This window comes from Bos grunniens, chromosome 15 (genome assembly GCF_055505025.1).
Source record: "Bos grunniens cultivar Pamir isolate PY7600 chromosome 15, Bosgru_T2T1.0, whole genome shotgun sequence".
Taxonomy (NCBI): Eukaryota; Metazoa; Chordata; class Mammalia; order Artiodactyla; family Bovidae; genus Bos; species Bos grunniens.
This window is the reverse complement of record NC_141179.1, coordinates 35711014-35737150: the sequence shown is the minus strand read 5'-3', so window position 1 is coordinate 35737150 and position 26137 is coordinate 35711014. Positions and strand designations below refer to the sequence as shown.

Here is a 26137-nt window from a genome sequence, read left to right as displayed (position 1 = left end):
AAATTTATTTAATGTAGTTATATTAGATACATATATCTAATTAGTATATTAGATAGTATATAAGAGAATTAACCATAATACATTTCCAAGATGGAGATAACCAGCCAAGAAAACATTATGTTCAGAGAAGAGACAGATAACAATGAACGAGACAGGTAACAATGGGGTAAACTCAATAATTTTAATATTATTGGTTAAGTCTACATTGTCTAAGTGGTATAGAAAATTGGCTTTTACATAGGAGTAAAACATGACATTGGTTCTGATATAACATTCTTCATTTGAGAAATAGTTTTTTAACTTTGACTGCCCAAACTGTCAAAGTAGGTTTGTCTCAATACCATATTTCTAGACATTTTTTTGTTTGTTTTGTTTTTTAGGATTGAGATCTTTAGATACAGGGAAGGAAAAACTTTCAGAAGAGTTATTGTTTGTTTCTTAATTTGAAGGATACTGGACTTTATTATGATGAATACCTCAAGCAAGTGATTGATGTGCTGGAAACAGATAGTCATTTCAGAGAAAAGCTCCAGAAAGCAGACATAGAGGAAATAAAGGTAAATGTAATTAAATAATTGTTTGACAAATATTTAAGCATGCCAGACACTGAGCTAAGTATTGGGATTACAAAGATGAGTCTCATTTGCAGCCCTTAACTCAAGGGAGACTAATACCAAGAAAAAGATTACTACAATGAATATATGATAAGTCTATAATGTATTTTGGAGATATAAGATTGGACACCTAATTCAGTATAAAGCAGTGGGGGAAGGTGGGTCATCTTTCTTCCTAGAGATTATGTCTATTGCTTGAAGATGTGGCTGAGAAAAGGAGAAAGACTGGGAGGCATCCCAGGCCAAGGTGCAGGAGACATATAGAAACCTGGGAGTAGGAAATGTTTCTGGAAGCTAGCCTGGGAAGTGGAGGCCATGATTGGCCTAAAGATGAGCTTGGAAGGCATCATGGGCTAGATGACAGAGGGTCTTGTACATCATGGTAAGAGACTCAAAACATGATGGGAGGCCAGCAGGAAGCTATTCAAAGGTTTAGAATAAGTTCAGTTCTGGTGTTTAATCAGATCCAGATTAATAGAAGATGTAATGGCCCACATCTTATCTCAATAGGGGAGGTTTAATTTGCCTCTGTCCTAAGAAGCATTTATTGGACATTATCTTAGTCCATTTATTAGACATTATCTTAGTCCTAGACTTCTCCTTAGTACTCATAATAAAGAAAAGAGATTGTAAAAAACAAGATCTGACATGAGAGATTCTTTAAAAGCCCATCCTTGAAGGGTGAAAGTGAAAGTGTAGTCTCTCAGTTGTGTCCAACTCTTTGTGACCCCATGGACAGTAGCCCACCAGACTCCTCTGTCCAAGGGATTCTCCAGGCAAGAATACTGGAGTGGGTTGCCATTCCTTCTCCAGAGGATCTTCCTGACCCAGGTATTGAACCTGGGTCTCTTGCCTTGCAGGGAGATTCTTTACCATCTGAGCCACTAGGGAAGCCCATCCTTGAAGGGTAATGAATCCATTTAATTTGGTTTATCTTAAAGTCAGAAGTAAAAAAAAAAAAATCCAATGATTTAATTTTAAACTTTTAGTTATATCTCTCAAGATAGTTTTATTGGTTTGCTTATGTTATTTTTATCTGTTTTTAACTTTCCTAAAAAATTGTCTCAGCTGTTTCTAGAATCAGAATTAGTGAACTTTGTTTGAAGGAAACATTCTGGATCAAGCATCCTTCTTATTTTAGTTTCTGTCCCTGCTCTGGGCCCCTTTTGAAAGTCTGACGTGCATAAGGTTGTGGCTACTATCAGAGCCTGTGTGTGGCTTTTAGTTCACAGCTTTCCTCTTGGAAGCTGTGAACATTTCTGGGAGAATGGTAACAGCCTTATGCCAATAATTCCCTTGAATTATCTCTATTTTATTTTAGAATAACCTTTTTTTTTTTAATTGACATATTTGACATACGGTATTATATTAGTTTAATGTTTAGGACATAGTGATTTGACATTTGTATACTTTGGGAAATAGTTACCACAATAGGTCTAGTAACCATCTGTCACCACACAAAATTAATACAATATTATTGACTGCACACCCCATGTAGTATGTTATATCCCCATGGCTTATTTATTTTACATCTGGGAGTTTGTACCTCTTGACCCCCCTTCACCCATTTCATTTCTTCCCCAGCCTCCCTCCACTCTGGCAACCACCAATTTATTCTCTGTATGTGTCTGTTTTTTGTTTGGTTTAGTTGGTTTGTTCTGTTTTTTTAGATTCCACATACGTCAGGCAGCATTTTTTCTTTCTCTGCCTGACTTATTTCACTTAGATAATACCCACAATCTCCTGAATAATCTTGTGTTTCCTTGAAAAATTTATTTGAGCTATGGAACTAATTTCCTGGGATGAATGATATCTAATATAGAGCTTTCAGTGTCTCTTATCTACAATACTTCAGTTAGGACTAAGAGCATTATTTGAGGGCTAACAAAAATGTGGATAATGGGAGTTGCTATATAGAGATAACCAGGGAAGGGAAGGCAACTAGCTTGTCTTATTTGGTATGGGAATACTTTTATAACTGTCTCCCTTTCACAGTCAGGTCCTTTTCTTTATGGGGTTGTATCGGGTAAGGGGGGGAGACAAAATGGGGTGAGTTAAACAGTTATTTAATGAAAAAGAAATGAGTAAAACTAGACAACAAAACCCAACCCAAGAGAATCATTACAAACAGCTAGGCAATTCCTCTTTTCTCAGGAAAAACTGGGAAAAAAGTTAGAAGTTGTCCTTTCCTTTTCAGCTAAGCATTTTGAAAGGAGACTCATACTGCATTTCTTCCCTTACCAAACATTGCTAACTGGGAGGATCATGGCAGTGCCTGTGCCGCTTCCCTGAGTGTGCTTTTGTGAAGGATGTCATGACTTCTTCATTGCCAGATCTAATGCACACATTCTATTCCTCTTCTTACTAGACTCCTTTATTTTATCTCAGTGGTTCTCAAAATTTTAAATTGTTAAAACGGATTTCTGGGCCCCACCTCCGGACTTTATGATTCAGTAGTCTAGGGCCTGCGGATCTGAGGTTCCCAAGTGATGTTGGTGCTTCTGCTTGAGAACTGTTGTTTTATCAATAATAGTGACCATCTCTCCTTGAAATATACTACTCTTTTTCTTCTGTAGCAGACTATTCTCTTGGTCCCCTTTCCCTACTCTGAACATTCTTTCTTGGTCTCCCTTGTGGAGTTTCTTTACCTTCCCTTCCTCAGCAGGCCCCCTTGACTCAATCCTGAAGGGTTTGTGTGCCCGATTGCTAGTTAGACTTGCAGTTTATGATTGCAAATGCATTTATAACAAGAGAAAGTAAACCACTAACTATTTTGTTTCTTAAATTTTGAAGCATGTATATATTCATCTATGAAAAAAGTAATCAAAGGAGACAACCTAAAAAAGATGAATTTTGATAAGTTTTTAATATATGGAATGACTAAAGCTTAAGGAAGCTATGTTACTTTAAAAAGCTTTATCAAAATATAATTAATATACCATAAAATTTGCCCCTTTAAAGTGTACAATGCAGTGGTTTTGATACATGTACAGAGTTATATAACTATCACCACTATCTAATTTTAGAACATTTTTGTTTCCTCTAAAATGAAACCCTGTATCCATTAAGCAATCTCTCCCCCTTTCCTCTCCTCAGCCCCTGGCCAACATTAATCTAATTTGTATCTCTGTGGTTTTGCCTGTTCTGGACATTTCATATGAGTGGAATTATACAAAATTTGGCCTTTTGTGCCTGGCTTCTTTGACTTAGCATAGTGGTTTCAATGTTCAGCATATTGTAGCATGTATTGATATATTCCATTATATGGCTATTCCATATTTTATCAATTTATCAGTTGACGGACTGATAAATTGGGTTATTTCTACTTTTTTTGGTGTGAAAATTGCTGCTGTGAACATTCATATTTAAGACTTTATGTGAACATATGTTTCTACTGTTTAGGTATATATCAAGAATGTATTTGCAGGATCATATGGTAACTCAGTGTTTAACTTTTTGAGGAACTGTCAAATTGTTTTCCAAAGTGGCTGTACCATTTTATAATTTAAGTTACTTTTTGAGTTTCTTGTTTTTGCTTTAATTATGGCTTTTAGATGCCTTAATTTAGAGTTACAAACTGAATTTCTTCTGAAAGAAATGTTGTTTGTAATATCAAATTTATCTCAATGAGTCAAAGCATTTATCACTATTTTATCATAACCCTATTTTAGATATATTGTATCTTATCTAAAAATCCAATGGAATAGATAACATTAATTTATCATTTTTGTTAACAGAGTGGGAGGCTAAGCAAAGAACTGGATTTAGTAAGTCATCATGTGAGGACAAAACTTGATGAACTGAAAAGGCAAGAAGTGGCAAGGTTAAGAATGCTGATTAAAGCTAAATTAGATTCTTTTCAAGGTAAGTACTAAAGAAAAGGTCAGAAAATTCCAATATTTGGTTTTGAGGTCAGTTTACAGACCATGTTCCTTTAGTCAAAATTTAATGTTAGAATTGATTTGGCTTCTCTTAATTTTTAAAATGTCATTCAAAAATCAAAATGATTGCCCTTAAATAATTATATCAAAAAAGGAAGAATGAAAAATAATGAATTAAGCCATTGCTTTAAAGAGGAAAAATAACATCAAGGGAGACCAAAAGAAAGTAGGGGAGAGAAACTAATTAGAATAATTTCCATAGATGAAATAGAAAAATTGTCAGAGTTAGCTCCACAAAAACACCAGGTTCAGACGATACCAAAGGCAATTCCACTAAACCATTAGGGGGCAGATTGTCAGTGCTATTTAAAGTATTCCAGAGCACAGATGAAGAAGGAAACTTCCACACTCTTATCATGTATTGATGCCAAAACCAAAATTATTGGATATTAAAAGAATACTCTGTCATAGCAAGTGGATTTATTTTAGGAATGCAAGATTAACTTTTTAGGAAATCTAGTATTATAAATTATTATATGTGTAGATACAGGAAGAAAAATTTTTTTGATGACAAAAGAACTTGCAAAGTCAAAGGACAAATAATTAATTGGAATAAACCTTTCAAGTTTGTATTTAAAAAAAATTATATTTATCTATTTATGCATTTCTTTGGCTGTGCCTGGTCTCAGTTGTGGCATGGGGTATCTCTGAACTTCACTGTGGCACGTGGGATCTAGTTCCCTGACCAAGGATCGAACTTGGGTTCCCTGCATTGAAAGTGTGGACTCTAAAACACTGGACCACTAGGGAATTCTCCTCAATTTTTAAAAAAAAATTAAGATAATTATTTTTGGTACAATAGAAGGTTCGTAGCAAGATTGAGGGGAAGGTATGGATGTTTCCCGTATACCCCCTGTCCCCCAGCATTCACAGCCTACCCCAATACCAACATCTCCCAACAACTGATGAACCTACACTGACACATCATGGTACCCCCAAATCCATAGTTTATATTTCACTCTTGGGGTTGTACAGTTTATGGGTCCAGGTAAATTTATGATGACATGTATCTACCATTATAGTACCATACAGAATAGTTTCACTGCCCTAAAACTCCTCTGGCTCTGCCTATTTATCTTCCCATATTCTAATTTAGACTATGAGGAGATTACACAGCTAAGAAGCAGAGTTTTTGAAATGTGACGCTATCTCAAAGAAAGTTCATACGATCACCTCCATATATTCAGAAAAGGCATTTGACAAGAATTAACACATCTAATTAATTTTTTTTAAGTCATAAAGTAGTAATCAATAGATACTTCTGTAACACGATCACGTATGTCCAGCTCAGCTACACATACTTATTGGAGAAACACAAATATGTATTTTAACTAAAATCAGAAACAAAACAATGCTCATTGTGTCACCACTACTAATTAATATTGTATTGGAGGGTACTAATCAATTATACAAATGAAAAAATTGGAGGTGAAGTAAATGGAAAGTAGGCAATAAAATCATCTCTATTTGCAGATAATAGACACTTGGAAAACTCAATGTAATTGTCTGAAGAACTTAGTATATACAACAGGAAAATTCAGCAAGTTAAACAATATGCAGAGGGCTTCCCAGGTGGTGCTAGTGGTAAAGAACCCTCCTGCCAGTGCAGGAGATGTAAGAGACATGAATTTAATCCCTGTGTAGGGAAGATCCCCTGGAGGAGGGAATGGCAACCCACTCCAATATTCTTGCCTGGAGAATCCCATGAACAGAGAAGCCTGGTGGTCTATGGTCCATAGGGTCTCAAAGAGTTGGATCCGACTGAAACAACTTAGCATGCACACAAGCAATATATAGAAATCAGTGTTTTTTCATATGTGCAAACAACAGCCAGTTAGCAGATGTAATGGAAGAGAAGACTATTGTACAATACCAACAAAAATAAAATACCCAAAATAAACCTATTAAGAGATATGAAAGACTTACAGATAAAAACTTGAAAATGCTCCTGAAAGACGCAAAAGTAGACTTGAAAAAACAAGAAAGACATAGCATTTTTCTGATACAAAACTCAGTATTATAAACATGTCAATTCTTCCTAGGTTAATTTATAAATTTAACATGATCCAAATAAAAAAGATGTACATTTTCCCCCTGGTACTGGCCAAATTAATTTTAAAATTCATATGAAAAGGAAAACAAACAAGAAAAGCAATATGCCTCTTAAGAAGAACAAAGAAGAAGGACTTGTTATATTAGATATCAAAACATATCACTGAGCATCAGACATTAGAATTCTATGATTTTGTCATGTAAGTAGAAGGACCAGTGAAACAAAATAAAAATTCCAGAAATAAAATTAAATACATATGGAATTTCATGTGCATTAAAGGTGGTATCTCATTAGTGAGATAAGTGGTCTTAATAGAGTTGGATAGCCATTTGGAAAAAGGTATAGTTAGATTTATATCTCATATATATCAGGATAAGTGCTTATGTAAATCAAAGATTTAAGTGTAGAAAATAAAACCATAAAAGCAAAGTTGACAACATAAATGAATTCCCTTATTGTCTTGGAACGGCCTTTCTAATTATGAATCAAAACCCAGGGGCCAGATTTGGCAAGTGAGATACCCTACAAGCTGCCTCCTGTATCCTTGTAATATGCCTGTATAGGTTGGTTATCTGGGTGGTTCATTGTCATCAATAAATATCTGAATATTTACTAAGGGCACAGTATCAGTTTTTAAACTCCAGTTGCATAAAAATCACCTGGGAAGCTAGTTTAAAAACACAAATTACTGAATCTCACCTCTATATATGCTTATTCTGGGGATAAGTAATATGCATTTTAAACATGTACCTCTGGTCAGTGGGTCATATTGGAGAAATTGTGTGGAGCTGCTGCTGCTGAGTCACTACAGTCGTGTCCGACTCTGTGCGACCCCATAGACGGAAGCCCACCAGGCTCCTCTGTCCTGGGATTCTCCAGGCAAGAACACTGGAGTGGGTTGCCATTTCCTTCTCCAATGTGTGAAAGTGAAAAGTGAAAAGTGAAAGTGAAGTTGCTCAGTCATGTCCGACTCTTAGCGACCCCATGGACTGCAGCCTACCAGGCTCCTCTGTCCATGGGATTTTCCGGGCAAGAGTATTGGAGTGGGGTACCATTGCCTTCTCCGATTGTGTAGAGCAGTGGTTCCCAAACTTTTTGGTACCAAGGACCAGTTTCGTGGAAGACAGTTTTTCCATAGACTGGAGGTGGTGGGGATGGTTTCAGGATGATTCAAGTGCATTACATTTACTGTATACTATATTTCTATTATTATTACATTGCCTCCACCTCAGATCCCTGGAGAAGGGAAAGGCTACCCACTCCAGTATTCTGGCCTGAAGAATTCCATGGGCTGTATAGTCCATGGGGTTGTAAAGAGTTGGACAGACTGAGCGATTTTCATTCATTCATTCATCCCACCTCAGATCATCAGGCATTAGGTCCTGGAGGTTGGCGACCCCTTGTGGCTCAGACGGTAAAGCATCTTCCTACAATGTGGGAGACCAGGGTTCGACGTCTGGGTCGGGAAGATCCTCTAGGGAACGAAATGGCAACCCACTCCAATACTCTTGCCTGGAAAATCCTGTGGATGGAGGAGCCTGGTAGGCTACAGTCCATGGGGTTGCAAAGAGTCAGACATGACTAAGCAACTTCACTTCACTTCTTCACTTCACTTCAGTGTAGAGGGTAAACTCTCTGCTGGTGAATAGACTTAGAAAACAAGTACCAAATACTCATTATCCTGAAACTAAGGACATCAGTGAGAGGTAAATTAACTCATACCATCCTACTTCCTGTAGTCAGACACACAAGGCAATTCTGTCCTTGAAGCCAGGCTTAAGGTGGTTTGAGATTTCTTTGCATTTAGACAACTTCCATCTCCTTAATCTTGGCAATGTTTTCTTTATTCCAAAACAGGGGCTAGATTTCATTATCTAAAGTAAACTGACTTACATCCTTAGAAAGGTTATAAATATTTTCTCCTTGATTCACAATTTATGAGTTAAAATTTCTGATAATTTGAAGAAGGGCTTAATTTGAAAGTGAACGTCGCTCAGTCATTTCTGATTCTTTGCGACCCCATGGACTATACAGGCCATGGAGTTCTCCAGGCCAGGATACTTGAGTGGGTAGCCTTTCCCTTCTCCAGGGGATCTTCCCAACCCAGGGATCGAACCCAGGTCTCCTGCATTGCGGGTGGATTCTTTACCAGCTGAGCCACAGGGATTGGGGGGGTGTAATTTTTAAGGTAGGCAATAGATTCATATGGCCTAAAACAAGAGAGTATAAGAAAGTTCCTGGATAGTTTTGTACATTATTAGTTTCCACTGCCCCCTAATACCATCCTTCCTGAGTTTCTTTACTCATACATAATCAAATACAAATAAAAGTTCTCATTTTTCCTCTCTTTTTATGCAAACGATATATACAATATACATTTTCTGCCATGTATTTTTCCTTTAATAATATATTTTGGAGATCTTTCTGTATTAATATGCAGAGACCATCTTTTTTTTTTTTTTAGCAGCTGCATATATTTCCATTATATAGATATATCATAATTTATTTACCAGAACCCTGTTGATGGATATTTGGGACATGGGGAAAGGGGAGGAGAGGGTGAGATGTATGGAAAGAGTAACATGGAAACTTACATTACCATAAGTAAAATAGATAGCCAATGGGAATTTGCTGTGTGGCTCAGGAAAGTCAAACAGGGGCTCTGTATCAACCTAGAGAGGTGGGATGGGGAGGGAGACAGGAGGGAGGTTCAAAAGGGAGGGAATATATATATATACCTATGGCTGATTCATGAAGAAGGAAATGGCAACCCACTCCAGTGTTCTTGCCTGGAGAATCCCAGGGACGGTGGAGCCTGGTGGGCTGCCATCTATGGGGTCGCACAGAGTTGGACACCACTGAAGCGACTTAGCAGCAGCAGCAGCAGCATGGCTGATTCATGTTGAGGTTTGACAGAAAACAACAAAATTCTATAAAGCAATTATCCTTCAATAAAAAATAAATTAAAAAGAAGAAAAAAGATTTTACTGGAAGTTACACTGATAGTCAACTAGTCTTTCTTGAAATAACATTAAAATGCACACATTAAATTGTATTCCATTCCAGATTCAGGGGTATTATCTTTGCCTAGAATAACAATGTATGCAATATTCTTAAAAAAATAATTAGGTACTGGCACAAAGACAGAAATATAGATCAATGGAACAAAATAGAAAGCCCAGAGATAAATCCACGCACATATGGACACCTTATCTTTGACAAAGGAGGCAAGAATATACAGTGGATTAAAGACAATCTCTTTAACAAGTGGTGCTGGGAAATCTGGTCAACCACTTGTAAAAGAATGAAACTAGAACACTTTCTAACACCATATACAAAAATAAACTCAAAATGGATTAAAGATCTCAACATAAGACCAGAAACTATAAAACTCCTAGAGGAGAACATAGGCAAAACACTCTCTGACATACATCACAGCAGGATCCTCTATGACCCACCTCCCAGAATATTGGAAATAAAAGCAAAAATAAACAAATGGGACCTAATTAAACTTAAAAGCTTCTGCACATCAAAGGAAACTATTAGCAAGGTGAAAAGACAGCCTTCAGAATGGGAGAAAATAATAGCAAATGAAGCAACCGACAAACAACTAATCTCAAAAATATACAAGCAACTCCTACAGCTCAACTCCAGAAAAATAAATGACCCAATCAAAAAATGGGCCAAAGATCTAAATAGACATTTCTCCAAAGAAGACATGCAGATGGCTGACAAACACTTGAAAAGATGTTCAACATCACTCTTTATCAGAGAAATGCAAATCAAAACCACTATGAGGTACCATTTCACGCCGGTCAGAATGGCTGCGATCCAAAAGTCTACAAATAATAAATGCTGGAGAGGGTGTGGAGAAAAGGGAACCCTCTTACACTGTTGGTGGGAATGCAAATTAGTACAGTCACTATGGAGAACAGTGTGGAGATTCCTTAAAAAACTGGAAATAGAACTGCCTTATGATCCAGCAATCCCACTGCTGGGCATACACACTGAGGAAACCAGAAGGGAAAGAGACACGTGTACCCCAATGTTCATCGCAGCACTGTTTATAATAGCCAGGACATGGAAGCAACCTAGATGTCCATCAGCAGATGAATGGATAAGAAAGCTGTGGTACATATACACAATGGAGTATTACTCAGCCATTAAAAAGAATACATTTGAATCAGTTCTAATGAGGTGGATGAAACTGGAGACTATTATACAGAGTGAAGTAAGCCAGAAGGAAAAACATAAATACAGTATACTAACGCATGTATATGGAATTTAGAAAGATGGTAACGATAACCCTGTGTACGAGACAGCAAAAGAGACACTGATGTATAGAACAGTCTTATGGACTCTGTGGGAGAGGGTGGGAAGATTTGGGAGAATGTCATTGAAACATGTGAAATGTCATGTATGAAACGAGATGCCAGTCCAGGTTCAGTGCATGATGCTGGATGCTTGGGGCTGGTGCGCTGGGAAGGCCCAGGGGGATGGTATGGGGAGGTTGGGAGGGAGGAGGGTTCAGGATGGGGAGCATGTGATTTTTTTTTTAAATATTTAATAAACAAAAAAAAAATAATAATTAACCTTTAATCTAAAATGTCAAATTTTCTTATAAAATATGAATTTTTATTCTTATGTATCATTTATATTAATGATTCTAGCTTCTAGTAGCTTATTGTTTACAGTTTTCGCATTTTCTTTCAGATACAGGTATGGACCACCATGCTCTTCTAAAACAATTTGATCATCTAAACCACCTGAATCCTGACAAGTTTGAATCTACAGATTTAGATATGCTAATCAAAGCGGTGAGAATAATTGTCAAAATGTATTGTTTTTATTGTACCTTTGAGATTTTGTAATTTGACAAATTCCGTGAAATGGTAGTATAACTTTTGTACACTGTCTAGAATATCTTTAAAGGGAGATAGTATAACCCTTATTAGTACAGATAATAATGTGGACATACAGATCTGTAATCCCTTGCCAACAATTCCAAAATCCAAAATACGATAAAAATGGACACCTGGCTTGAATTCTAATAAGGCTGTTTATAGTTTTTTTCCTAGCTTACTTAATATGAGTACTCATAGATTTTGATAAGGAAGTACTAATCTATTTATACTCTTCATTAGTGTTACATAATATTGCATATATGCCATATCTTTTCTAAAATCTTGAAGATATTGAAACATATCTGGCCTCAGGAATTTTAGATAGCAGTTCGTAGACCTCCTGTGTTATACTGTATGGAGTTAGCAGACTAGATGTTCTAGTCTGGGTATTCTTACATTTAGTTAAGTTGTTAGAAACCATTCTAGTTCTCTATATGATACCGATTTGATACAGTCTCTTCTTTCTTCTTTTTAAAGTAAATTTATATATTACTTGCTTATGTGGAACTTTCTAAGGTTGAAACTAGCTTTGAACTTTTAGCTTCTTTGAATGCCTACACCTCTGATAGTGTTGATTGGTTTAGTTGCTGAGTCATGTCCAACTCCTTTTTGAGCCCATGGACTGTAGCCCTCCAGGCTCCTCTGTCCGTGGGATTTCCCAGGCAAGAATACTGGAGTGGGTTGATGTTTTCTTCTCTAGGGGATCTTCCCGACCCAGAGCATGAACCTGCGTCTCCTATACTGGCAGATGGATTCTTTATCACTGAGCCTCCTGGGAAGCCCATCTCTAACAATAATAATGACTGAATTAGAAGGGTAGAATTTAAAACAAAAGTTGAGTATGTAGACTCTGATGCTGGGAGGAATAGGGGGCAGGAGGAGAAGGGGACGACAGAGGATGAGATGGCTGGATGGCATCACTGACTCAATGGACGTGAGTCTGGGTGAACTCCGGGAGTTGGTGATGGACAGGGAGGCCTGGCGTGCTGCAATTCATGGGGTCGCAAAGAGTCAGACACGACTGAGCGACTGAACTGAACTGAATACTACCTTCTGTTAGAGAGTATGCTATATGGAAGAAGCTTTTATTCATATTTGTAAGCACATCTTTTTATTTAATTTAAATATTGCTTTAAAGGCTACAAGTGATCTGGAACACTATGATAAAGCTCGGCATGAAGAATTTAAAAAATATGAAATGATGAAGGAACATGAAAGGAGAGAATATTTAAAAACACTGAGTGAAGAAAAGAGAAAAGAAGAAGAATCTAAATTTGCAGAAATGAAGAAAAAACATGAAAATCATCCTAAAGTTAATCATCCAGTAAGGACTGTGACTTTACCTATGGCTGATTCATGTTGATGTATGGCAGAAATCAACACAATATTGTAAAGCAATTATCCTTCAATTAAAAATAAATGAATTAATTAAAACAAAACAAAATATATATAAAATCATAATTAAATGAAGATACTTCTTTGTGCCAGATAGTAGAATTTTATCATGTTATTAGTTCTTAAAATCTTGAGTTAATTTTTTATAGTTTTTCAGTTTTGCGTTTGAGTCTCTATATATGGATTACAGTTTGTCTTATGTGTTTTTTTAAAAATTGATTCACAGGGAAGCAAAGATCAACTTAAAGAAGTGTGGGAAGAGGCTGATGGATTGGATCCTAATGACTTCGACCCCAAGACATTTTTCAAATTACATGGTAACAGAGTTGATACAAATATTAATATTTATATCTTCTGTTTGAAAAATAATAGATGCTTTAGTCTTAATTGATTTCTGCTAAACTTTTCTAATTGAGTCCTATTGGTAGTAAATCTTTAGAGTTTTTCTCAAGGGTAGTATAATAGTCTTTATTACTGGTCTGTAGTATAAAATATTTTAGTTCAGTAGCTGTCTTTATACTTGCTTTTATTTTTAATCATTATATGACTTCCTGCAAGTTTCTCTGTAAAGTGAAGGTATTTCTGTGACTAGCTAGGTTGCATCTCACAGACATTAGGCTGTAATACTAAAATATAGTCTTAAAGCACATTGCTTTATATTTTGGGAAAAATTGGTTAACATGTATTTTTCTCAATGACTATGGTGAATTATGAGTAAGTAGTGAATTGTTATCAGTTGGACTGATTGGAGGCTTCATAAAAAGAAAGAAACCTTTTTCTGTAGCATGTTGTTGCTTTATGTAAGTAATATTTTTGCAAACCAGTTGTAATTAGTTGTACTTTAATTATCTATTTTCTAAGGCATTAAAACCAGTTTTTGCATTTGTAACTTTTAAACTTTAGATGTCAATAGTGATGGCTTCCTAGATGAACAAGAATTAGAAGCCCTATTTACTAAAGAGGTAAATGAGTTCATTAAGTATTCAGTGGCTTTGCTCTCTCTTTTTTCCTTTTATTATCTTCCTTTCTTTTATGTTGGTTTTAAAATTTTCTTTTTAGTTGGAGAAAGTATATGACCCCAAAAATGAAGAGGATGATATGGTAGAAATGGAGGAAGAAAGGCTTAGAATGAGGGAACATGTAATGAATGAGGTATGTTTGAAATGTTTACCTGTTACTTCTGTGGATGATTCAAGTTCTTGCAATAAATCTTATTGTTAAATGGAAAACAAATATACAGAATAGATATATAATTGTATTTTGCATTTTTGATTTATAAGTCAGTATATTCCCTTAGTGTAAATAAAATTATTTTGTAACTACTTTAAAGTGTTTTAAAAGATTAAGATGCTCTGCATATAAAAGAATGCTATAAAACATTCTTTAGAAGTAAAAAATTAATTTTTGCTAAGAAATTAAAAACTCAATGCCTTAATGGTTTATAACAATAAATATTTATTTCTTGTTCATGTTATTAAGCTAAAAACTCTGAAAGAGCTATCATAGACAGGATAACTTAAGCCCATGGTTTTTGTTTTTGTCTGTACTGCACAGCTTATGTGATTAGCTTGTGGGATCTTAGTTCCCTGACCATGGCTTGAACCCAGACCCTTGGCAGTGAAAGTGTGGAGTCCTAACTGCTAGACCACCAGGGAATTCCCCAAGCCCACTGCTTTGCTTCAGTGCTTTTCACCTGATATTTGAGCTATTCATGGTAAACTGGGATTTCTGTTTTGTGCTGGCATCTTACATAACGAATGAATTTCTTTGGCCATCATAGAGTTCAATTTTGTAACTGAATTTGCCATAGTTTATAAGAGGCACTGAAAAGGATTTGGAAAGGTTGTCAACTTCATCTTTGATTTAGTTAGTTGTTTGTTTTTAGGAAAAAAATGCTGTGAGCATTTAACTTAAACTCCTTTATTCTTGCCTAAAAAAGTCCTCTTTCTGGAAAGAGGACTAAGTGCCCAAGCACTTAGCTTCAAAAGGAATTATAAATGGTGTAGGGAGGAAGGAAAATAATATTAGTCTAACCAGCCATATCAGCAGACTCAAACTTGGTGATCTTTGGGGATTTCAGGTATTTTCAAATTTGAATTATATAGAAGAGAAAGTTATCTATTTTCTGATTCAAGTATGATATTGAGTGTTCTGTTTTTTTTTTCCTCAGTTTCTATGGATGTTAGGCTAATGCTAATTGCTGTATGTTTATGTAGCAGCATCTATTAGAAGAATTTCTAGTGTCTAAATAATGAGAAAGAGTTATTTTATTTTCCATATACATTTTCCTTTAATCAGGTTGATACTAACAAAGACCGACTGGTGACGCTAGATGAATTTTTAAAGGCTACAGAAAAAAAGGAATTTTTAGAGCCGGATAGCTGGGAGGTAAGAGAACCTACTTGAAATGGGATGTATGGTTCAAGAAATTTATTTCAGTTTATTCCCTTTTAACTTTTATTTGCCATTATGTTTGCGTGGATAGTTATACCATCTTGGCTTTTCACATAAAATGTCACTATAAAATAATGAACTCGATTTCTTGAAAAGCTGTGGCAGCTGATCTCTACTAATAATCACATTGCATGTAATTAGAAGTCTTTTTAAAATTGTACTTACGTGTAAAATAATGTTCATTCTTGAAAATTAAAAATATGGATACATTCAAAGAGTGAATTGGAAGTTACATGTAATTGTACCATCCAGAAGTAGACACAAATTATGCATTGTGTTATGCAAGTTTGGAAATCCTTTGTGTATTTAATATTATGCATATATATAGCATACAGTGTATAAATAGTGTCTGTCCCATTTTTCGTTTACATATATGTATAAATTCATATCTATATATGTTTTAAATGGCTTTATACTATATAAATGACTTTGTGAAATTCTGTTTTGTAAAATTTAGTGATATTTCATGAAAAATTTCCAAAGCCATGTCTCAAAATCATGATTTAAAAAATGACCACTTAGTATGCAGTTGTGTGATAGCATAATTTTTATAGCCATTCTTCCAGGTTTTAGACTTTTTTTTTTTTGCTGTGATAAATAACATTGTGATAACTATCCATTTGTTCATGTATTTGGGGGCATCTGTGATGATTTCCCTAAGATTAATTCCTAGGAATAGAACTTTTCTCAAGTTTTATGAGCAGGTTTTAGTTTCTAAACATAGCTGCCAAATTGCTCCCCACCAAAGGTATTTGAATTTATATTACAGTTTACTGTGTATGAGTGCAGACACGTCTTGAAAAGAATGGTCGAGAGATACCAACCAAAGTAGACTGAAAGGAGAACATTGTCTTTTCCTATATAAAATACAATTACCTTTTTAGTTAGTTTGAAATAAGGTGACAACTGTCCTGGTTTACCTTGGATTGAGGAGTTTCCCAGGATGTGTAACTTTTCAGCGTTTTAACCTGGATGGTCTTGGACAAATTGGGACAGTTGGCCATCTTAGTTTGAAACTAAAAAAATCAGCTTCTTTTTTGGTTTTAAGTTTTTGTCTAACATTTGAACTATTTCTGGACATGGGTGAAGAAGAAGAATGTTCAGATTATTTGAACATGAATTCCCTTGAACTGGATCAATAGATAATTACATACCTTTTTCACGTTGACTTAATTTCAGATTTACAAAAAAAGCTGCAAGAATAAACAAGGAATTCCTGAACACCTTTTTGTTTTGAGAGTTCCGCATGATGCTGCTTTAACCTTAAATACTTGAGGGTGTTTTTTCTGCAAAGAAATATCTTATATAATCACAGTAAGATTATCAATGCTACACACAATACTATTCTCTCATCTCTAGATTTTGTCGAGATATTTGTCAATTTTCCCTGTATTGTCCTTCACAAAGGAAAATCCAGGATCATGCATTGGATTTAGTTGCACTGTCTTTCTAGTGAATCTGAAAGTTTCTGAGTCTTTGTATCTCATAGCATTGATATTTATAAAAAGTTGTTCAGTCACCCAGTTGGGTCCGACTTTGTGACCCCATGGGCTGCAGCACGCCAGGCCTCTGTGTCCCTCACCATCTCCCGAAGTTTGCCCAAGTTCATGTCCATTGCATTGGTGATGCCATCCAGCCATCTCATCCTCCAATACCCTCTTCTCCTTCTGCCCTCAATCTTTCCAAGCATCAAGGACTTTCCCAATGAATCAGTTGTTCCCACCAGATGACCAAAATACTGGAGTTTCAGCTTCAGCATCAGTCCTGCCAACGAGTATTCAGGGTTGATTTCTCTTAAGATTGACTAGTTTGATCTCCTTGCTGTCCAAGGGATTCTCAGGAGTCTCCTCCAGCACCACAGTTCAGAGGTACCAATTCTTTGGCGCTCTGCCTTTTTTACAGTCCAGCTGTCACAGCCGTATGTGACCACTGGGAAGACCATAGCCTTACTATACAGACCTTTGTTGGAGGAGTAATGTCTCTCCTTTTCAACACACTATCTAGGTTTGTTATAACTTTCCTGCCAAGAAGCAAATGTCTTCGATTTCATGGTTGCATTCACTATCCGCAGTGATTTTAGAGCCCAAGAAGAGGAAATCTGTCACTACCTCCCTCTTTTTCTCCCTCTATTTGCATGAAGTGAAGTGAAGTGAAGTTGCTCAGTCGTGTCCGACTCTTTGCGACCCATGGACACCAGGCTCCTCTGTCCATGGGATTTGCTAGACAAGAGTACTGGAGTGGGTTGCCTTTTCCTTCTCCAGGGAACTTCCCGACCCAGGGATCGAATCCAGGTCTCCTGCATTGTAGACAGATGCTTTACCTTCTGAGCCATCAGCGAAGTCATGAAGTAACTGATATTTCTAAAAAGTACAGACCAGTTATTATGTGGAATGACCCTCAGTTTGAATTTGTCTGCTGTTTTCTTTATGATTCCTACTTTTGGTAGGAATATCACTGATGTTAAATGCATCATGTCAAGAAGCATATGCTGCTGATTATTTCCATAACTGGCTAGGTTAACTTTGATTATTTGGTTAAGGTGGTGTCATCCAGGTTTTCTGAATGTAAAATTACTATTTTACCTTTGGTAATATGAAAAGTAACTTGTCTAATCCAGTGCCAGAATCCTTAAAAAAGAATCATTCAACATCATATCAAAAGTATTGGTGAGCATTGTTTTAATAACTTTGGAGGTACTTAACTGTTTTCTGAGTGTTAGACATTTAGGTTATTTCCAGTCTTTTATTGTTACTTAAAAAGACAGTGCTGCTATTAACACATTTTTATATAAAGTTTTTTGTGTTCAGGATTATTTTATAAAATTGATTCTCAATGTAGTATTACCAGGACCAAGGGAATATTTGTAAGGTTTTTGATGGGAATAATATTTACTTATTTCTTCAATCATAGGATTTACAAAGAGTTTCAGACTTGCTAATCAATATCTCTGAAAAACCAGACTTTAATATTTGTTTACATTTTTTGTCATTGTTTTAGCCTAAGTGCATATAGTCTAAATACTGTGATCACAAGTTTCTTGGATTAGTTGTTTTTTTCCCCTCCCCCTTCTGTGAAATATTTTGTTCACTTAAAAATATTATTTATTTGTTTCTATTTGTATTCAATATGGAAAAGTTTTCTGTCTTTATGAATTTTATTTATTTATTGAGCATGTGAAACACTGACATATTACCAGCAATCACATCTGTGCAAAAAAGATTTATTCAAAGAAGTATGATTTTCTTTCTCACATTTTCTTTGTCCTTACCACCCAGTTCTCTATTTATTCTGTAGGTAACCAATCTCATTCAGTTCAGTTCAGTTGTTCATCCTGTCTAATTCTTTGCAACCCCATGGACTGTAGCATGCCAGGCTTCCCTGTTCATCACCAACCCCTGGAGCTTGCTCAAACTCATGTCCATCGAGTTGGTAATGCCATCCAATGATCTCATCCCCTGTGGTCCCCTTCTCCTCCTGCCTTCAGTCTTTCCCAGCATCAAGGTCTTTTCCAATGAGTCAGTTCTTCACATCAGGTGACCAAAGTATTGGAGTTTCAACTTCAGCATCAGTCCTTCCAATGAATGTTCAGGACTAATTTCCTTTAGGATTGACTGGTTTGGTGTCATTGCAGTCCAAGGGACTCTCAGGAGTCTTCTCCAACATCACAGTTCAAAAGCATCAGTTCTTCAGCTCTCAGCTTTCTTTATAGTCCAACTCCATACACAACTACTAGAAAAACCATAGCCTTGACGAGACGGACCTTTGTTGGCAAAGTAATATCTCTGCTTTTGAATATGCTGTCTAGGTTGGTCATAACTTTGCTCCCAAGGAGTAAGTGTCCTTTAATTTCATGGCTGCAGTCACCATCTGTAGTGATTTTGGAGCCCCCCCAAAAATAAAGTTAGCCACTGTTTCCACTGTTTCCCCATCTATTTGTCATGAAGTGATGGGACCGGATGCCATGATCTTAGTTTTCTGAATGTTGAGCTTTAAGCCAACTTTTTCACTCTCCTCTTTCACTTTCATCAAGAGGTTCTTTAGTTCTTCACTTTCTGCCCCAAGGCTGGTATCATCTGCGAATCTGAGGTTACTGATATTTCTCCTGGCAATCTTGATTCCAGCTTGTGCTTCATTCAGCCTGGCATTTCGCATAATGTACTCTGCATATAAGTTAAATAAGCAGGGTGACAATATACAGCCTTGACGTAATCCTTTTCCAATTTGAAACCCTGTTGGAATCTGTTGTTCCATGTCCCAGTTCTAACTGTTGCTTCTTGACCTGCATACAGATTTCTCAGGAGGCAGGTAATGGTCTGGTATTCCCATCTCTTTCAGAATTTTCCACAGTTTATTGTGATCCACACAGTCAAAGGCTTTAGCATGATCAGTAAAGCAGAAATAGATGTTTTTCTGGAACTCTTGCTTTTTTGATAATCCAACTGATGTGGGCAATTTGATCTCTGGTTCCTTTGCCTTTTCTAAATACAGCCTGAACATCTTTAAGTTCATAGTTCACATACTGTTGAAGCCTCACTTGGAGAATTTTGAGCATTACTTTGCTAGCCTGTGAGATGAGTGCAATTGTGTGATAATTTGAACATTCTTTGGCATTGCTATTGGAATGAAAACTGACCTTTTCCAGTCCTGTGGCTACTACTGAGTTTTCCAAATTTGCTGACATATTGAGTGTGGTTCTTTAACAGCATCCTCTTTTAGGATTTAAAATAGCTCAATAGGAATTCCATCACCTCCACTAGCTTTGTTTGTAGTGATGCTTCTTAAGGCCCACTTGACTTCGCATTTCAGGATGCCTGGCTCTAGGTGTGATCACACCATCGTGTTTATCTGGGTTATGAAGATCTTTTTTGTATAGTTTTTTGTGTATTGTTGCCACCTAGTCTTAATATCTTCTGCTTCTGTTAGGTCCATACCATTTCTGTCCTTTATTGTGCCCATCTTTGCATGACGTGTTCCCTTGGTATCTCTAATTTTCTTGAAGAGATCTCTAGTCTTTCCCATTCTATTGTTTTCATCTATTTCTTACCTCTCCTTGCTATTCTTTGGAACTCTGCATTCAAATGGGTATATCTTTCCTTTTCTCCTTTGCCTTTAAGTTCTCTTCTTTTCTCAGCTATTTGTAAGGCCTCCTCAGACAACCATTTTGCCTTTTTACATTTCTTTTTTTGGAGATGGTCATGATCCCTGTCTCCTGTACAGTGTCACAAACCTCTGTCCATAGTTTTTCAGGCAATCTAATCCCTTGAATCTATTTATCACTTCCACTGTATAATCGTAAGGGATTTGATTTAGGTCATACCTGAATGGTCTAGTGGTTTCCCCTACTTTCTTCAATTTAAGTCTGAATTTTGCAATAAGGAATCATGGTCTGAGCCACAGTCAGATCCTGGTCTTGTTTTTACTGACTGTACAGAGCTTCTCCATCTTTGGCTTTGAGGAATATAATCAATCTGATTTTGGTATTGATCATCTGGTAATGTCCATGTGTAGAGTCTTCTCTTGTGTTGTTGGAAGAGGGTGTTTGCTTTGACCAGTGCGTTCTCTTGGCAAAACTCTGTTAGCCTTTGCCCTGCTTCATTTTGTACTCCAAGGCTAAATATTCCTATTACTCCAGGTATCTCTTGACTTCCTACTTTTGCATTCCAGTCTCCTGTGATGAGAAGGACATCTTTTCTAGGTGTTAGTTGTAGAAGGTCTTGTAGGTCTTCATAGAACCGTTCAACTTCAGCTTCTTCAGCATTACTGGTTGGGGCATAGACTTGGATTACTGTGATATTGAATGTTTTGCCTTGGAAATGAACAGAGATCATTCTGTTGTTTTTGAGATTGCACCCAAGTACTGCATTTCAAACTCTTTTGTTGACTATGAGGGTATTCCATTTCTTCTAAGGGATTCTTGCCCACAGTAGTAGATATAATGGTCATCTGAATTAAATTTGTCCATTCCAGTCCATTTAGGTTCACTGATTCCTAAAATGTCGATGTTTTCTTTTGCCATGTCCTGTTTGACCACTTCCAATTTACCTTGATTCATGGACCAATAACCAGTCTCAGTAGTTTCTGGATTTTTCCTTCCTGTCATACTTTTTGCCCGGATAAATATAAGTATGTATTTTCTTTTTCCCCTTCTTTCTTACCCCAAAGATATAATACTATAGATATTCTTTTGTACTTTGTTAATCACAGAATTTGAAAGCTGAATCAGAGCTTTTTGTTTTATTTCTAAGGTTATTCTTTTCTCATTTTTTTTGTCTTTTAGACATTGGACCATCAACAGTTCTTCACAGAGGAAGAACTGAAGGAATATGAAAATCTTATCTCTGTACAAGAAAGTAAACTTAAGAAAAAGGCAGATGAACTTCAGAAACAAAAAGAAGACCTACAACGTCAGCATGACCAACTTGAGGCTCAGAAGCTGGAATACCATCAGGTGGTATTCTGTAAAATGCTTGTGGCATTGAAAAGGATTCTAGGGTCTTTGCTACATGCCTCTGTTTTGGTACTATAATATTTCAATTAGATGTTATATTTAAATTTTAGTATTTTTTAAATGGCATTGTTGACTGCCCTAAATTTTAGAATATGAATATCTCATTTTGGAAAACAATTTTTAATTAGTTTGTTGTGCTTTGGCAAAGGTCATCCATAGCAGAGAAAATCAAATAATACTTACTTTTAAGACATTCTTTTTTCATTCACTAGGTTGTACAGCAGATGGAACAAAAAAAATTACAACAGATTTCCCCATCAGCACCTGGTGGAGAATCAAAGATCTAGCCACGTAGGTAATTTTGTTTGTTTGAGAAAATTTTTTAAAATGGAATAAATAGAAATTTACTTTTGTTACAAATACAATTTCAAATCATTAATATCTGTGCTACTTTCTCTTTATGTGTAGAAATAGAGCAATTTGTATTATAGAAAAATGAAAAGGCCTCTAAAATCTTTATATATTAGTACATTTCAAAAGCTATGTAATTTGATAGCCATATACATGGTGAAATGATGGTTTCCAATATTACTCATAATTCTTCCTAATCAATTACTGATATTATCAGAGAACATGTTTTTAAATTGTGATCTGTGGTTAAGCATAGTTAAGAAACAAATACTCAATATGTCTATGTGTAAAAGAATATTCAGAGTAAAGGAAGATACCTTTAAAATGAGGGCATTTATTTTTCTTTTGTACAGACATTTAAAGTTTGAAGTCCACCAGAACTTGGAAGAAAATTGTTGAATCATCATCTGTGTCATCTTTTTACCTCCCTTCCTTCTCCTCTGCTCAATAAATATTTTAAAGCATATGTGGAATAAAGGAAGATACTTTTTAAATGGGAACATATTTCTTTTAACACAGATATTTAAGGATTGAAGCCTATCAGAACCAGGAAGGAAACAAACTCAATACCTGCTGTCATTTTCATACCTCCCTTCCTTTCCCCTTGTTCTCCTTTAGTTATTTAAGCAGCCTGTGCCATAATTTAATGAAATTATTAGTAACTATTTAAGTGAGAAAGCTCCATCCATTGCTTTTAAAATAAATTGCTCTCACTTATTCATAAATATAGATACTCTTATGGGTGCTTATCATCCCTTCTCTCAATAAAAGTCTCTTTGATATTAATGATTCTTCTCCTGAGAATACCATAGTATTCCCCAGTGTTTGCTGGTAACTTTTCCCTGAAACTTTTAACTTTCAGCAATATTAACTGCTAGAAATTCTTCTACCAAACAGCCTCTCCTACCCCTTAAGGTCATTTTTCATTTACAGTATTTTTGCCTTATGCTCTATCATTCAAGATCAGGTTTTGCTACATGTAACAGAAAATCCAAAGAGAATGCTGGTTTAACTAAAGAAGAGTTTTTGCCTTTTACATAAAAGAAATCTGTAAGTAGGTAGTGTCCAGGTTCCCATCTTTCTACTCTGCTCTCCTCGTTGCATGGTTTTTATTCTCAAGTTATTTCATTTTCATTGTCCAAAGTGGCTTTTGGAAGCAGTGGGCGAAGGGCAACCAAAGGAAATTTCCCCAGCTGAGTCAGTGTCCTGGATTCGGTTTTCTCAGAGAACCACACAGCGTTTGAATATACATCTCATTGGCCAGAGCTGTGTCACATTGCCATCTAGCTGCTAGGGAAGCTGAGAAGTCCAGTGTAAGTGAGACTAGCTAAAAATCAGGATTTTTTAACTAGGGAAAAATTCCATTTCAGAAGGGAAAGGGGAATGTTTGATGGGCAACTACAGCTCTGAACACTTAATCAGCCTTTTGGTGACCTAAATATCTGTGTGCATTCTTCTGAAACAGAGAACTGTCACATCCCCCACCACAAAAGGAAGCCACCAAAATCGAATCCATTAATAACTGTAACACAAGCCTATGATATCTGAGTATAGTCCCCTTCATGAGGATAGAATGTGGTTTCTTACATTCCCACCACGTGCAAAGTAAAAAGCAGCGTGTCTGCCCCCTGAGCACCATATGCATAATAAAATAGGTACAGGGTAACTGCAGTAAAATCAACCTTTTAGAAAAGAGGAAAACAGGAAACATAGCAGTCATATATCCATGGAAATTAAAAAAAAATACTCTGTGGCAAAAATAGCAAGGTGCTAATAGCTCTCTGCTCTATCCATAAATACATTCTTTGGTTTTTCTATCAGGCAACCCCTGCTTCACCTTTCTGGGAGGAACTCCCTCGTCTTATGTCCTCAGGGGCCCTTGGCATTGCCCTCTGGGATGTTTTTATTGCCCACTAACCTTCAAGGACACAAGTGGCCTTTGAAAAGTGTCCCTTTCCTGAAGAGTGGACAGCTTTCACACTTTTTTTCTATTATTATGGGTTTAGGGCCTTGGGAATTGTTTTAGAAAGTTACAAGCTATTTCAGCTTGGGCTTAGGGTTTTTATTTGTTTTTTGTTTTCTTCTGCTTTTTGGAAAAACAGTTCCCTAAAAACTTAGTAGGTCTCTGGTCTGTTTTCTTCAATTATTACCATGAGAAAGCACAAAGATCTTATGAAGATTGCTTTTAGCAAAGAACCTCATCTTTTACTTGCTGGCCTCTGTGTTCTTGCTCTCCCTTTGGGTCTTAAATGAGTGGGACCTACTTAGTATTGTTTTGAACTGTAGGCTGGGATGGGATAACAACAGTCTTACTCTGATCTTTTTCTTTAGGATGGTTCCCATTACTTGGCAGAAAATTCTTAAGGGAAGGTTCTTGGAAAGGTTGTGAAAGCTTTAGCAGCTTCCTCAGAACCTTTATTTATAATTGTTTCAGTCTGGAGTACGGTAGTACAGTAGTTGCCTTTTTTAGTTCTTCAGGGCTCCAGATTTGGGACTTTATCAATTTATTTGGTAGATAGAGAGCAGTTCTCTCAGCAAAGCTACATTCCCTTCCATCTCTCTAGACCTGACCATCCTTAGCCTAAGTCACATCTGTCTTGTTGGACTTTGCTGAAAGAGAGAAGGCAGAGCCTACACGTGCTAGCATTCTGAAATTCTATTACCATTTTCTCTGATACCTTATCCTGAGTTTGCATGAGATATCACTGCCCCAAACCTGACCTCCTCAACTAAGCAAGTTCCATTCTTATTATCTCTTTACTTGCTATACCTTACTTCTAGTTACCAAATTCTGTATAGGTTAAGATTCTTCGTTGCAGCTCATTGAATCCTCTTCAGCTGTCAAACAGAATGGAATTAATGTGGGAGGGGTGTATAGATAGCTCACAGCATCTTTGGGAGGGCTGAAAGAATGGAACTTAGGCTGAGTTTCTAGGAACTGCATCACAAGACTAGGCTGCCGAAGAAGCTGCTGCTTTGGGAATAATTGAGAAGCTGTCTGCTAAATCAGGAAGCCACCCACTGGATTAGTAAGCCATGAAGTTGCCAGCTCCAGAACACCACCATTGACACACTTTAGATCAGCACAAGTGGATACTTCATGTCGTGCTTCTCTCCCCATGGAACTCGGCTCTGAGTAAAAGTTTCAAGTGAGTGCAACCAATTGTTTGAACCAATCATATATGGGATCCTAGCTGCAAGGGAGGTTGGGAAATAATATTTAATTTCCTACCCCTATTGTAGCATGCTTACAGCTGCTAAGTGAACAAATCTGCACTAATAATTCCAAATTTTAATTGCTTCTCTTAACATTAATAATTTTAGAAACAGTTCTCATTTTATAAACTTTAAAATAATCATTGTATACTCCTCCAAACACTTCAGATTTTTTCCCCTTAAATCATGGATCCTAGAATTGACTATAGCAATCTAGAAAAGTTCTACTTATATGTATCTTAAAAAAAAACCTACAAAAATCACTCAGCAGAGTAATGCTATTTTTCTAGAGATGGGGAAGAATTCCTAACTCTGTTGTTTAAATTATAGGAAATATTTTTAAATGGTCTGGGGTATACTTTTGTTGATGACTTTATTGTGATAAGACAGGGATTCACATATGATAAAACATTTTAGATGGTGGACTGGGGTCAAATCAGAAAGTAATGGAGGCAATGATATTGTACTTTTATGTGACAAATATCAATACAACAGCCATCGTATTGCATATGTGCTAAGTCGCTTCAGTCATGTCCAACTCTGTGCAGCCCTATGGACTGCAGCCTGCCAGGCTCCTCTGTCCATAGGATGCTCCAGGCAAGAATACTGGAGTGGGTTGCCATGCCTTTCTCCAGGCGATCTTCCTGAACCAGGGATGGAGACCGTGTCTGTTACGGTTGCATCGGCATGTAGGTTCTTTA

At 36.5% G+C, this 26137-nt stretch overlaps 1 protein-coding gene across 3 annotated transcripts in view; it reads left to right on the top strand.

The window, feature by feature from the left end:
• NUCB2 (nucleobindin 2) overlaps positions 1-22686 on the top strand; it is a 41653-nt gene extending 18967 nt beyond the window's left edge. The window contains exons 4-14 of one of the 3 annotated variants that reach the window (XM_086339773.1): positions 450-557; positions 4352-4478; positions 11322-11425; positions 12651-12836; positions 13134-13224; positions 13811-13869; positions 13967-14059; positions 15206-15295; positions 21639-21809; positions 22082-22160; positions 22574-22686. In XM_086339773.1, the coding sequence (XP_086195899.1) occupies positions 450-557; positions 4352-4478; positions 11322-11425; positions 12651-12836; positions 13134-13224; positions 13811-13869; positions 13967-14059; positions 15206-15295; positions 21639-21809; positions 22082-22156 (1104 nt within the window). In that variant the 3' untranslated portion in view covers positions 22157-22160; positions 22574-22686. Of the gene's footprint in view, positions 1-380; positions 558-4351; positions 4479-11321; positions 11426-12650; positions 12837-13133; positions 13225-13810; positions 13870-13966; positions 14060-15205; positions 15296-21638; positions 21810-22081; positions 22165-22573 lie in introns of all 3 variants that reach the window. The other 2 variants (XM_086339774.1, XM_086339775.1) reach the window with 2 other exon arrangements.
• The last annotated feature ends 3451 nt before the right edge of the window (positions 22687-26137 follow it).